The sequence below is a fragment of the Actinia tenebrosa genome, unplaced genomic scaffold (assembly GCF_029948245.1).
Source record: "Actinia tenebrosa isolate PJP-AT-01 unplaced genomic scaffold, QUT_ActTen_1.0 PGA_scaffold1__47_contigs__length_23844297, whole genome shotgun sequence".
NCBI lineage: Eukaryota > Metazoa > Cnidaria > Anthozoa > Actiniaria > Actiniidae > Actinia > Actinia tenebrosa.
This window is the reverse complement of record NW_028292578.1, coordinates 12,609,124-12,624,442: the sequence shown is the minus strand read 5'-3', so window position 1 is coordinate 12,624,442 and position 15,319 is coordinate 12,609,124. Positions and strand designations below refer to the sequence as shown.

The 15,319-nt window shown below is 40.1% G+C and overlaps 1 protein-coding gene across 2 annotated transcripts; it reads right to left on the bottom strand.

Moving 5' to 3' along the window:
• Positions 1 to 1,234: 1,234 nt before the first annotated feature.
• Positions 1,235 to 14,798, bottom strand: LOC116303943 (uncharacterized). 2 transcript variants are annotated; one of them, XM_089032780.1, is made up of 13 exons: positions 14,520 to 14,798; positions 14,311 to 14,423; positions 12,428 to 12,608; positions 11,677 to 11,856; positions 11,130 to 11,203; positions 9,052 to 9,319; positions 8,680 to 8,788; positions 6,172 to 7,657; positions 5,811 to 6,047; positions 4,585 to 5,320; positions 3,349 to 3,768; positions 2,849 to 2,894; positions 1,235 to 2,519 (listed from the first exon to the last, which is right to left on the bottom strand). In XM_089032780.1, exons 1-13 carry the CDS (start codon positions 14,602 to 14,604, stop codon positions 2,459 to 2,461), a joined length of 3,996 nt encoding a protein of 1,331 aa, XP_088888906.1. In that variant the 5' UTR covers positions 14,605 to 14,798; the 3' UTR covers positions 1,235 to 2,458. The 2 variants fall into 2 exon arrangements, with proteins under 2 accessions (XP_088888906.1, XP_088888907.1); XM_089032781.1 differs by having other exon boundaries at positions 11,130 to 11,200.
• Positions 14,799 to 15,319: the final 521 nt, after the last annotated feature.

Below are 15,319 nucleotides of genomic sequence, written 5' to 3'. Positions count from 1 at the left end.
CAGATAATGACCTCCTAGAAGGTCTTGGGCTCACACCAGCGTAGTTCATCTCTTTCGCGGTGAAGACAGACTCCTTTTCTTGAAAGTTATCTAGCTTCCCCTCCGAACTCGCTCTACTTAGTCGAATATTGTTCACTGAATCTTTCCATTGGTTTCCAAGAGGTTGACACTTGAACTGTAGAGATCTCGTTGAAGGAGTCATGACCTCACTATGTCGCCTTCTTGTTACCCTAGGGCTCGTCATCGGAGACACGGGCAGTGAACTCGGAGCTCGCGGAGATGTCGGAGCGAGTAAGCACCCACCATTTTCCTGGCCGGCGTACAGAGAAGGCATGCTAACGGCTGTCTTGATTCTAAACTTAGCGTTTTGTAGCTTGACCATTTCTCGTTGTTTCTGGTTTTCTAGGGTCTTAAGTTCAACAGAGAGTCGTTTTGAAGCTCGTGCATTCGCGGTGGCTGCTTGTGCGAAGATGATCTCGCGACTTCGTCGATTCGTCTGGACTGAAGGATCCATAATATCCAGTCAAAAACCTACCAAAGTTCTGCCCTATATGAGAAAAGATACCTTCTCTCTCCTCTCGCTTGCTTTTCCAGTAAGACAACCGATGACTTCTTTAATCCTGGAGTAATTCTTAAAGAACCAACAAAATGTCTGCTGCTTTGAGCGTCCTGTTTACAAGATAATGGCCTTGTTTGCTCGCTAATGTAATTTGATTAACGCGTGTCTTTGTTGTATTGTGTCTGTCAATTATCTGGGATTAGGCCGATCAAACATCTCCGCTTCAATCCTAGTCTACCCCACAGCCGCTTTCAGTGTCGTCACGCAACGCTTGCTCCCCTGAGTAGAAAGCGTTGCGTGACGACACTGAAAGCGGCTGTGGGTGAGACTACTTCAATCCCCCCGTATCTTTTGTAAGTCTTATTAAAGCGGGTCTTTTATGCTATCGGAAAGACAAAGCCATGTGGAGAGGTCGAGACTAAGGTTCAAGAATAACATCATGAATCATGAAGGACATGTCACTCTGTTGAGCGCGATCTTCAATGGCTTAGATTTAGCTCCCCTTCCCTTCCCCCCAGAGGTACTGGAGGTACCCTCCTTGGGTATCGTGTTAGTCTTCCCTCCCCCAGGCTAGACAACCCCTCCCCCTCTACCCTTGGGCAATGAAATGATACGATCTTAAAACAAGAGGTTTTTAAAGCCCCTTTACGTAACAGGATGTTTCGTAGGTGGGAATCAAAACATACTTTTTTATAAGATACTTTAAGTCTTTAATTAAGCCGGAAACTCCAGCAGACTTGGCGCTAAAAATACGTGCGTTTTCACTGCTAAGTATAAGTTAAAGATTGGGTGACCATTACTGAATTAGAACTGCCCACCTCTGAGGTTGACATGCAAATGCACACGACACACAGAGTAGATATAGATAAGACTGACAGGCTACAATGGTTCACGCGTCATCCATTATATGGATAAAATAATCAAAAAGTTAAAAGTTCGTCATTTAATGAATTAAGGAATCTTTCATGTAAATGTAATTAGAAACGAGACGCTCTCAGAACGTGCACTCGGGCTTCCAAGGACGTGTTCTAGTGTGCTTGCTGGCCTTTAATTAGAGCTCAGCGGCGTGCAAAACGCATGCGCGCCTAGACACCAATAGTCGATTTCTGACGGATACAAAAAAAACAAAAAACACGTCATTTTAAATACGAATATTCCACAGGAGGCCCGAGTAATAAAAAAGATACCATGGTTCACAGGTCATCCATTATATGGATTAGATTTATAGAGTAAAATGTTCGTCATGTTTTCCATGAATAAGACTTAAAGTATAGGATAAAAATACGCGCAAAAATGGTTACACGCTTTAGTAGAACGGAATGGCTGGCAGTTGATGGGGGTAACAGAGCCCGCGTTCCTTTTGGTCTCCGTCCACAAACGAATGGCCTTCGTCACTGTTTTTTGATTGGCTAAAGTCGGCAAAACAATAAATCCAAAACCAGGCAAAACCAGTTCCTGGATTCGATCAACGCCTTTCGTTTGTTTACGGAGACAAACTGCGAGTGGAAAGTCAGAGAACGAGAATGAATATTATAGTGGTAACTAACGCTTAAGAAACTGGTGACTAACTAATGTTGAAAAGACTGATGACTAACGCGACTTCCTCACACGAGACTCGAGACTAAATGGACGCTAATGTTTGAGAAATACTTAATAATACTATGCATATATAGACGCATAGAAGACTGGTAACTAGCAAGGAAGAATGGTTTCTACGCATGCGTAGTATAGGTATGGTATACAAACTTTGTATATAAATTAGGGGAATTTATATTTACTATATTTACAGTAACTCTTTCCTCTCTCCTACGGATAACTTTCTGTAAGACAACTTCAAGTATGTCAGGTCGAATGATAGAATGACCACAGGTAGCCCGCGAGATATATCTTTGGCGTCGATCACTTTGGATAGCACATTAAAACTTTGCTAGCCTTTACAAATATTCCTCTGTTTGACTTACTGCAATCCAACAAGAGCACACAGGAAATTATTGAATGCTACTCGAAAAGTTTTCAAGAAAAAAAAGACTAAAAATATGACGTCATAGTTCACATACTATGCAGGGTTAACGTCATGAAGACTAGAATATTGGATATTAGAGTCACTTTCCTGGCCTCAAACAATCTTTTCAAGTCGAGGCATTTTTGTTAATACAATGAAATGTACAGAAACAAAATGCAACAATTGTTTGAAGCATAGTTTGAAGGCAAAAGAGTGGAACTCTAACTATTTGCTCAGCCACTGAAGAACAGATTAATGGAGTATATAAGAAAGTCTTGACTACTTACCACTTGAATAAACGCTGTCCGTGGAAAGTACCATCATGTCTACCATCTGTGAATTAAACGAGATGAAACATTTTAGTTTCACCACGACAGTACTGATCTGATTGCTATTCAAAGTCATTGGCATATATTATATTATGAATACAATCCATTGTTATCATCAACCCTGTCTTCGGGTTGGTCCGCGAATAATTTAAGTTTCCTCCGCATAAATTATCTACAAGAAATCGGCACAACTTGTACTTTGTAGCCCTCCCGACCCACCCTCATAATTTGTGTTCGGTTGATGACTCTGTCTTCTTCAACGTCGGGTTTCTTTTGCGAGTTTTCATCTGGTCTTTTTAGGGGGAGCATATAGGAATCTTCAAGTAGGATGGCGGCAAAAGTACACAACCAACATGGTACTACTTCGTGTCGTATTAACTTATAACGTATAACGATCCGGAGGGTGTTTGTCCCCTTATCTAATAATCATCACAATGAAGAAGAAAGGTTGTACTCACCTCCACTGTCAAGTTCGACCCCAACATAAGAACCTTCCCTTCCTGGTAGCATACCAACGTATTTGACTATACCATGACCACAGATCCCACGATTTCTGTTAACCATAACACGCATGCCTTTTTGAATGTCTGTAGAAAATGTTGGGCAAAATGGTTTCGGCGAAGAATCCTTTGGGTACCCTGTGCTTGTTGAGTAACGCTTGGTAACAGAGCTGTTTGTCCCGTACCGGGCGGGACCTGACTCGTAATCCCTGGTACGGTATTTTGATTCGAAGTCTACTTGACGAGTGGATGTCCCATAGTCCAGAGTAGTACGGGATGTTGGCTGGAAGTCCTTGGTGCGGGATGGTGAATGCGAGGTGGATCTGTAGTGATTGATGTCCTCATTTGCTGTCTGTCTGTCCAAGTCTAACACTGTACCTGGGTGAAAATAAAATGGAGACATCAGATGAAAGAAGCGAAGTGTAGGGTCTGAGAGAGGAGTTGGAAGGGGTCACTCAAGGGAATGGTCATGTGGTCTGAAATGGTTCAACATTGATTCAAGCTGAATGGGTCTATTGCTTATACAATACTCAAGGGAATGGTCATGTGGTCTGAAATGGTTCAACATTGAACCAAGCTGAATGGGTCTATTGTTTATACAATACTCAAGGGAATGGTCATGTGGTCTGAAATGGTTCAACATTGAGCCAAGCTGAATGGGTCTATTGCTTACACAATACTCAAGGGAATGGTCATGTGGTCTGAAATGGGACAACATTGAGTCAAGCTGAATGGGTCTATTGCTTATACAATACTCAAGGGAATGGTCATGTGGTCTGAAATGGTTCAACATTGAACCAAGCTGAATGGGTCTATTGCTTATACAATACTCAAGGGAATGGTCATGTGGTCTGAAATGGGACAACATTGAACCAAGCTGAATGGGTCTATTGCTTATACAATACTCAAGGGAATGGTCATGTGGTCTGAAATGGGACATCATTGAGTCAAGCTGAATGGATCTATTGCTTATACAATACTCAAGGGAATGGTCATGTGGTCTGAAATGGGACAACATTGAACCAAGCTGAATGGGTCTATTGCTTATACAATACTCAAGGGAATGGTCATGTGGTCTGAAATGTGACAAAGTTGAACCAAGCTGAATGGGTCTATTGCTTATACAACATTCAAGGGAATGGTGCGTTGATCTGATAAACATCGAGGTGCCCCAACTTCAACGATTTGTCATACCTGCATGATATGAATGTGGTCGTTCTCTTCGTCCTCTACTCGTCTCCCTCAACTCAACCCTTGTGTCACGTGGGCTGTACGTAGACGATTGATTCGGCACGCGAATATTCACGCCATATTCGTACTCCAACAGCGACGAGTTCGAAGATTCGGAACTGAGTGTTCGATGTCGATCGCGCTCATGCGCAGAACGATGATCAAAGTCCTGTTCCAACGAAATGACGTCAATGTCGTTATCCATCGAGCTGTGAAGTCGTCTTTGATGTGACGTGCTGGACAGTGGTATGTCAGTCACGTGGTCATCTCTTCGAGATGAGTACTTATCACGTGTCGATAGTCCGTTCGTCAAACCCCTGTCCCCAATCGTGCCGGAGCTAACCTTATACGCAGAGTCAACATTATTATCAGACCACGAATAACGAGAACTACCGAGCCCTGAGCTTGTCTTTCCCCAGCTTTGGTCGTAAATGTCAAGCTCTGGCTTCGAGTATGTCGTATACCTATTGAATTTTTCACTGAGGTCTGTAACACTTCTGGCTTTCTTAAGTCGAGAATCACTCAGGACCTTCTCTGCTTTAGTCTGTTCTAACTCGAGTTTGATTTTGTTGTATTTCTGTTTGAGGTCCGCCTTGTCAGTCTCTAACCGTGCCACTTTTTCTCTCAGGGTTTTGTTTAGTATTTCGTCAGAGAAGGTTCTCGTTGGTGAACCATAGGTTTTACGTCGCATATCGTTTATCTGCAAAGACAAATGGAGTGACACAGAGAAGAGAAGAGAAGAGAAGAGAAGAGAAGAGAGAGAGAAGAGAAGAGAAGAGACGAAGAGAAGAGAAGAGAAGAGATGACATGAGACTAAGAGAGAGAAGAGAAGAGCCGACTAAGAGACCGCAGCTACTAGATACTTACTTCTTATACCTCTGCCCCGCTCTCGCTTCCTTCCTCTCTTCCTTCTTCCTTCTCGTTCCTCTCTTCTCCTCCTCTCTCTCCTCTTCTCCCGCTCCTCCCGCCTCTTCCTTCCCTTTCTCTTCTCTTCTCTCCTACTCTCTCGTCCTTGTCTCTCTCTCTCTTCCTTCTCTTCGCGTCAGGAGTCGCTGCGAGGATAGGCGGGCACCTATCGGGCGAGGGCTCTGGTTCTGTTGCGCCTCTCGTCCTCGAGGAGAAAAGGGACGAACATTCTTTCTTTGAAGTGCAGTTCATTACATAACAATTCACGCCCTCGTTTTACTTACCTTCGCCCTCAACTCTGAGTTTTCTTTGTTCAAATCCTCGTAAGTTAATTTATTCACAGTTTTCAGACTTTCTTGTTCGTCCTTCATCTCCTGGTTGATTTTCTCGAGCTCGTCGCATCTTTTTTTCAGTCGAGCTATTTCGTCATCCTTCTCTTCGACAGTATCGTTCAGGGAAGCAACAGTAGCCTCCAGTCCGTGGGATCTCTGGTTGTCCCGTTCACTGAGGGCAGCGGCAGCCTGAAAACGAGAACAAATTAGTAATTAATCAGGGGTCCCAAGTGTAAGCCTTGAGGAACACCTGACTGACAGTCTGAAAATAGAAAAAGTTACGCCCAATTTAACTAAAATGTATGTTCCGTACCTCAACACTAAGTAGTTGTTGTTTGAGGTCCTCGTTTACTTCCCTCAAGCGCCGAATCTCTGCTTCAAACTGAAACTGTTTCTCCTGAAACAATCGCTGTTGTTCCTGAAGAATGACTTTTTCTTCTTCATTATGATTCACATCAAATTTGGTCCTGTCTTCGTTCGTCGGTGCAAAAGCGCTAGAGGAGCTTGGGATAAAGGTCCCCGGGATCATCCTTTCCTCTCTTCTTTGATGGCCATAATCTCTTAGTCTCTCCGAGGACCTCGGTCTTTGGTCCCCAAATGAACTGGGACGAACTGAGGACCGTTGACTTAAGCTTCCAAGAAGCTCGTGAGAAAATGCTGGTTTTGAGTCATGGATTTCAAGAAAAGAGTCCACGGGGGTCCGCGATGTTGAAAACCTTGGAGATTCTCTTTTCCCATACGAAAAAATAGGCCTCCCTCGCGAGTGTATACTGAGAGCATCGTATTCGCTATCTTTAGGAATAGCGCTTGGAGGTAATTCTGTCGAGCTACGTCTTGGAAAGGACGAACCCCGAGGCGTACTCCTAGCGCTGGAGTGGAGACTGCTGATAGCAGCCGGGCTGGTAATACCAGGATGTATGGTATCTAGTCCAGGAAGAGAACCAACTGAAGCGATAGGGCTTTGACCACGTGAACTACGAGTACTAGAATGAACTGAGGCTAAAGGCGAATGGATGGATCCCACCAGACTCGTGTTGATAGCAGTTGGGCTGGTAATACCAGGATGTATGGAATCTCGTCCAGGAAGTGAACCAACGGAGGCGATAGGGCTTTGACCACGTGAGCTACGAGTACTAGAATGAACTGAGGCTAAAGGACTGGAGACAGGAGGGGTGCGCCCACGTCCTGATAACAGGGGATTTCCGATATCTTCAAAGCTTGGTTTTCTGATACTTGAATGCGTAGATCCCGCTGGGCTAGAAGCGAGAGGCGTACGTTCACGTCCTGAAAGGCTTTTCTGTTCTTCGTCCATCGATCTTGGAGAACCTTGCAAGATCCCAGGATCAGGAAGGCTAGTGATGGATGGGTGTATGGATTCCTGGGGTCGACTGCTAGAAGGAATTCCATCCAATGAGTGAACAGACGCCACTGGACTACCCCTGGAGCCTGGTACCGATCCCCCTCGTATCTCACTATGTGGACTGGCTCTAGTAGATGATTGGTTTGTATTCAAACCTAAAGGTATTGGGGAGGATGATTTCTTTTCTCGAGGACTCTGAGCTGAGTTGACCGATGAACTTGGGGGTACGTCTCTAGTTGTGCCCGAGGGACTCTCCCTAGCGCGTTCTTCGTTCCTAGTGTCTTTTTTCGAGGGCACATCTTCGATTATGTCCCTCGTAAGAAACGTCCCGTCGTATGGCTGCGGTAGCTCTTGTATTTCGGGACTGTCCCGCGGGATGGCTTCCTCGATACTTTGTTCTTGTAGACCATCGCTGGCATCCGAGTCATTTGCCACATCACTGGGAAGTACAACAGATATAACGGTGAGTGTAATAGATGCTAACACAGTACAAATGTGATTCGGTGTGATGTAAAATCTCGAGGTGGGGATCGGAAGTGGGAAGAGAATAATGGAAAGAAAATGAATTGGAAATCAATGGGAAATGAATGGGAAATCAAGAATAGTAAAAGGGAAACAATGGCATAGAAACACCACTTTCGCAAAATCCCGTCTCCCCTCTCTCTATCTTTGTATTTCCCTTGTCTGTCTGTCTGTCTGTCTGTGTGTGTGTGTGATGAAGCTGCCCTCGAAGCCCAGCTCTCCCGCAATGAAAAACGAAGCGTAGGCTACACAGGGATCCCAAAGGGGAAAAATTTTTAAATCTTAAGTCTATTACTCTCACCTCTTTAAGGTGACTGCCTACTTTTGGAAATTGATTTAAGCTTTTCTTAAAACTTCGATTTTCCGAATTGAAATTTAATGCTGATTCCAAATCTGGAAAGTAAAATAGGGTGTCCCGAGCTCGTTTTCGAGATAATCAGCATTTAATGGGAGCCTACGCACGAGCTTTTGGAGTAAAAATTGCGCCACCGGAAGTGATTAGAAAAAAAATTAAGATTCATAAGATAATAGTTATTTGCAGACTATATGATTGCACGAACGAAGGCTAGGCAATCCTTCTACAATAATACATGGATATTTTCGACAAAAAGACAGAGAGATACATTGATTTGTCATATTTTGTAGTTTCGGTGCTCTTAAAAAATCTCATAAAGTCGAACAAAAATCCCTACAAAAATCTATTTTTTCACGTGTTCCTGATTTAAGCTTTTCCTAAAATGTTGATATAACCTTGATTTTTAGGAGTTTTTTCGAATGAGCTATCAAAAAATATAGAGTCCCGTGCAAAATTTGAGGGTTTTGCCCTGTTGAAGCTCAAAACGTGTATGGTTCTTCAATAAAATCTTGTAGATTTTTCAGCGGTTTTTGAGCGCGCGCACATCGTGGGCTCAAATCGAACGTTCAAAAGTAGGCAGCCACCTTAAGTCTGGACTGTGCCTGGCAGACGAGTGTTCGCTGCTGGACCCACTAGAAGTCGACGATGACGCCGCTGGACTTTGATTGTCATGGTGATCTTGTCCCTTAACATCTGCAAATCAATATTTTCTACCGTTACATGTAGCCAAGAAGTGAAGAATTATTTTTGATTGGTGAATTCAAAATATTCTTGTTGTCATGAGATGTCATAGCCGCCATGTTGGCTGAATTGAATAAAATATAATTTATCATCCAACATGGCGGCCACGCTTGTGATACTTTAAGCGCGAGTCTGGTTGTGTAGCAACCATCTTTTTTTTAAATCTCGTTTCCTTGGAAACAAAGACAGGCGTGGTTACCCACGTGGTATCATACCCTCAGTTCCAGGTCCCTGCTCCTCTGTACTCTCTCCTCGGGTACCGGGTAAAGTCTCAAGATGGCGTTCATCCTGATTGCTGATTGCTCTAATAGGTATGGGGCTTTTTAAGTGTCGTTCTTCAGGATTGGCTGGTCGTGATGTCAGATGGGGTGGTGCTCCTTCCTCGGTCCTAGTCCTGTTCATTACTTCATCGAGCTCATAATCTGAGGTTATTGGGGACTGGTCATCACCTTTTGGGACCCAAGAGGGTTCGCCATGAATAACCTTAGAAAATAAAGAACAAATTCAAAAGAAATAAAACGTAAAACGGATACTAAAAAAATTTACAAATATTTTTAAAAAAAACACTTTCTTTTCAGAAGTTAGCGGGAAAAAAAGCACAAAATACTCTTCGCATTTTTAAACTGTTTTTCTTCAGTTATTAACATCATTACAAGATATTTTTGACGTTAAGAGTTGACATAAATTAGGGGTTTCTCGAAGATGTTATGTAACTAATAAGAATAAAAAAACGTCTTAAGGACAGTTTTTACAAGTTGTTGCGAGATAATCTCGTAACTTTGAGTTAATTTTTAGCGTTTTTGAAGCTTTAAATATGTTGAAGACAATGCCAGAAACGGCGTTTATCGAGCAGTAGGAATGTTTTAAAGTAATAAGGATAAAGGTTCTCAAAATAATGCGGTTAATTATATTGCTTTAGTACAAGAAAATTTATGAAGAATATTAAAGAATAAAATAACATACCATTGCTAACGTCTGGATATACTGTAATTAACAGCAAACAGAACTCAAATCATAGCAAAACTAATCATTTTTGGTAAGATTTCGAATGCCGTAGAAGAAATTTTATAAATATATTAATGGTTTGTACCTCAACCACAGAAAAATAAAAGCGTTTTTGAATCGAGATAAGTTCAAATGGGGATGAGTTTAATGATGGACTTTTTAACCAATGAGAGTGATATTTATTTCAACACGAGCTCTCATCAACACATTTTAAGAAATATTGTTTCAACTCCTTTTAATCTGATATTACCTCATGTCATTGCATGTATTGTATGAACTCATAGTTGATATAAATTTAAACCAGCGATGGTTTTTGCTTTGAAAAATAGAAAAATACTGGAAACATCTAGATGGATGAGATAGTGGTCTTGTTGTGGAAAATCCCGAAATCCAAATCATTCCAAACTAAGTTTAGCCAATCATATTGAAGAATGAAAACAAAGAATTCCAGCTTGAGCCAATCAGGAGTTAACAGTGAAGCCAAGATCTGATCTGATCTCATATACATTTATTTCAGACATCGTTGTCGCACCAAAAGCCTCAAGCAACAAGCCAAGATCGCAGAGAACGCCGGTACTTTAAGCTGTAATTAGTTTATTCATGGTGCATTTTCATTTATTGACTTCACAAATTGCTCCAAGCAAGGCTGCTTGACATGATAATTAGCGTAGAGCTATAGCCACTTTAAAAACAAAGATTGTTAAATATTTAGTAAAAGGAAGAAAATATTGTAGACTACTAAATTTTATGCTTTGTTTTATTGTATACTTTAATTAACAGCTGCATAAGTTGCTTGATATACTGCGCAGATCAGCCCAATTCGATACAATACAACCGCAATACAAATATATGGTCTATGTGTTATTCTCATATGCAAAAAATCGACTCACAGACTTCTTATTCTCATATGCATACATGTATACTTTAAGGACTACTAAGTACTCACTTGTTTCCCCTGCTAGAAAAAATGTTTATCAATCAGAATCGAGTAAACTTGCAAAACTGAGGTGTTTTCCTCTTGAAATTTATGAATTTCAAGGCTACCAAATGAAAAACAATAACGTTGCTAATAAGCACTTAACAATAGTGACACAATAGTAAATGAGTTTTATATTTACGTTAATTGCAATGGCGGGCATGTTTTTATTTTTCATTGGTCAACTTCCACAGGCTTCATGACCACCTCAGTTCTGCAGTGACGTTAATTCTAGGTCACTGTTTAAGATCAACTGGAAGTCACGAACTGCCACACTAGACCCCTGTAAGGTGATAATTTGTCTCCCATTACCTGATGTTGTAGAAGTTCTTTGTAAAGTGGGCTGAGTTCTGTGAAACTACTTTGAGCCAGTCTTTCCCTATCTTCTAATGAGAAAAGAATTCACAGTGTTAGATATATATGTTATTTACCGGCCAGGTGGTCCGGATAGGGAAAAACTGTGCCCAAGGTCTTGAATGTATGGACCAAGTTGGTTAGACTGAGATTTTTTTTCAAGACAAGGGGAAAGATTTTCACTATCCAAACCAATTTTAGGGCAGTAGATAACTCTTTTTTTTTACCCTTTACTTTTCAACTTGGTTTGCAATTCGTTATCCCATACGCACTTGCAGACAACACCAGGATATCAGACTGAGGGCAGATACCGAGAAAATACCGCCCACTCAAACAGCTAATCAGAATGCATGATTTTTAGGATACCGCACAGGGAAAATAAATAAATAGAAAATATCCATCAACCTCATCAATAATCAATCATCCCTTCCCATCTCTTGCCCTTGGAAATCTTGTTATTCTTAAGAAAATTCCTTTTTTTTTTTTCAAGGAATTTTAATCTCACCTGGTGAAAGATTGTCACCAGTAACGCCATGTCGCAGTTCACCAGAGGTACCAGGATACTCTTCTTTACTCAAGTCATTACTACCGGCAATGGATGTAGAGGCAAGTAGCTCAGCGACAGGGTTGTCATCATCATCGATGATACCATCCTCACTACCTTCTTCAATTTCTTCTGGAATTTCTTTAGAGATAGGACAAATTAACTAAGAGAAGCTAACAAATTCAATCAGGTTGGACATACATTTACATTCCCTTGAGTATTGTTTCTTTATTTACTGGAAACACTTGCATAAATACATTACTGTAATTCTTAATATTCTGCAAACTTGGTATTTCCCAGCTGCACACTGAAATTTGGTTTTCCACCGTCAACAGTCAAAAACATAAAAAGCACCAAAAGATTATTTTTGATAATGACAATGAAAAACCAAATTTCAGCTTCCAGCTTGAGTTTGCAGAAAATCGGAAACCACAGAATATGGAATATGTGACTTGAGAAAATAATCTCATACTCAAAGAAATGACACACAAAAACACAATGATCCTTTTCCAGGAGATTACATAACGAAGAAACTTGGTTGTACCATCCCCAGAGCCTATCCTCCCCTCTGAAAATTCCAATCTCCCTCTTTGGAGGAGGATATGGATATATTTTTTGAGAGAATATACCCTCCTCAGACCCTCCAGACCCCTTTGATGTTACTTTTCCCTCAACAAGTTAAACAGATCAAAATAAAAAAACAACAACAAACCTTCTTCCTCAGTAGGGATAATATAGATTGTATCACTATGCTCAGCGACATCGAATGCATCTATAGGCATTACATCGCCCCCTACTGCTAGCTGACAGGAATGCATGCCGACAGGAACCTCGGTCATTGCAGATTCATACAGTCCTTCTTTATCACTCCAATGTAATGGAATTGAACCAGCCTATAAAATATGAGAACTGTTCAGAATACTTTTCTCAGCAGTGTCACTAGATTAAGTGTATGAAAACTGGTTAGAATATTGGTTATTTCAATAAGCCTGAAGCGAGATGACGTTTTACCCCCGACTCTATACCATAATAGTTTTTAAAATTCTTTCATATTAAAATTTTTGATTCCTTAGAGAATACAGGAACAATAGTCATAATTAAAGAACAAAAGCAGTGTGAAAAGGATTATGGTCTAGAGACGAAGGGTAAAACGTCATCTCGCTTCGGGCTTATTCAAACCTGCTATGGCCGTACGTATGGTGTCCATGGGACGTACCCTTGCTGTACTCATATAAATCCCCACCCTTCTCTCCCATGGACTGTTTTGGTCCTGGGATCTGTTTGGATCCCGTACAGGTCTGCTCTTTTTCTTATACCAGAGTGCAGTGAGACTGATGTGAATAGAATACAGTAATAACATGAAATAGCCATATAGCATATATATGCATGTATAGACCTCTCTTAGCTTGAGGATAATGGTTTCAAATTTCAGTCTGGTGGCACGTTATTCCCTTGAGTTTCAATTCTTTTTTTAATGATTTCACATGAGAAGACACATGAATATGGAAAAGTATGACACATGGTCTGATATGCGAAAACATTACAGCCAAAAAAGACCTCTATTGCATGGTGTTCAAGGCTACAAACCACACAAAATAGACTCCTATTACCTAGACATTGGTAACTGTTCTACCTTCATTAAAATGTAAGATAAAACCTAGATAAATACAAAACCTTAGTAATATCACAATATAGCTGATCAATAACAGTTGACAATTTAAGTTATGTTATAAACTTATATTTTTGATGGCTTAAGAGATCATTATCTTTGAATAGTTAAAATACATGTTTTGTTCGATAAACAAAAGAGCTATTTCTGAGAAATACTGTCTTAGAATTTTAGGCAAATCACTCTTCATTTTTACATAGAAAAACTTGAAAATCAAAGGATGATTATTACCTTAAAGTGCAGTTTTAAAATTATATTATAAGCAAAAAAAACAACAGTATGAGATGTAATAAATTGGTTTTACAAATGACTTTTTTGGAAAACGATTCTCGAGAAAAGAGAACCCATTTGTTTAACAATTACACACATGTATAATTGAACGACCACAGAAAAATGCAAGATTTCTTTAATATTTAACATAAAAAACAATAAATACTACACTAAAAGACAAAATACTGAAGTAAATAAATATAATCTAGGAGGCTGTTTAGGAAATTGTTCGACGTAGGAAAGTATTCAGAGGTTCTTTCGAAGTAATTCTATGTTTGACATTAAAATTGCTAAGGACAATGTTTGTTGACTTTACATTAATGAATTTTACAAAACAACAATACTAGAAACGTTAATATTCCTCTTTCTAGTACATATCATAACAAAAATTTTCTAAGACGAGAAGTATTGGAGATAACAGTGTTTGTAATTCGAGAGCGTTTATTTTTACAAAGAAACGCGTCCAAAAGTAAACAAACAAGAAAACGAAAGTGCAGATCAGCTTTCCAGTCGATCTGACAGGATTACGAATTACTTCCTCGATAGTCCAATTTTTGTAGCATTTGTTGTATTGGATATAATCAAACGCAAAAGGCCTAGCTTTCTGAGATGCAAAGAAGTGTAAAATCATGGAGAATAAGCGTGAAAGTACTCACCAAAGAGCTAATCAAGTGGACGATGCGATCAACACATGGCTCGACTTTGGCCCAACGTAACCGCACATTCACGACAGATTTTTCCTTTCGATCTCCCCTTTGGTCCTTTATTTCTACAACAACCAATACAAATACCATACAAATCAGTTCAACACAGACCTGAGTCTATGGAATATCAATAAAAAGCGTGAAAAAAGGATTTTTCGTACCAATATTTGCAGGGCACAAGATATAGTGCAGTTGTAAACTCTGTCCTTCTTCGAGACACTGGTGACATAATGGGCAGATATCCATGTCCGATGGCTGAGGAATTACTTTAAGTCTCGTTCTTCACATGGTTTGCTCGTGGAGTACTGCAGGATGGTTTTAGTTCAGCGATTTTTCTTTTCTTTTTGCGTCGATTTGTTTGTAAACTCGTCTGGACAGGAAGTCTAAGCAAGTGAAGTGAAGTCGAACCGTGGAAACCGAGCCTTCGAGATGAGGGGGAGGAGAGGGTGGGGATTTTTGTCAGTGGGGATCCGAGAGAAGGGAATGAAAAGTGAACAAATGAAAAATAAATAAGTGGAAGGGGGATGAAGAAATTTTCAAAATGAAAGGAAATATCATATGAAAATAAAGAAAAAATAACGATAGCAATTAAAGAAACAGAGTCAAAGGAATTTGATGATAAAAGTGTTCAAATAAATTTAAAATGAGAGAAAAAATCAATGAAATCTAAAGGAATAGAATAAAATGGAATGCAATAGAATTTAAATAAAATAAGTTAGGAATAAATAAGATAAAACAATAACAAAAAATGGAGTGAAATGGAATAAAATAGGATGAAATATAATGGGATAGGATAGGATTGAATGAGATTATAAAATGAGATAGGCCTAGGAAAGATAGGGTAAATACCTACAAAAACATTCCACATTTCCCATTACAACATGCAGGAACATGCAAGGAATATGCAAAATATTCCTAGTGTAGAGAAATATGCAAAATATTCTTAGTGTATGAATGATCA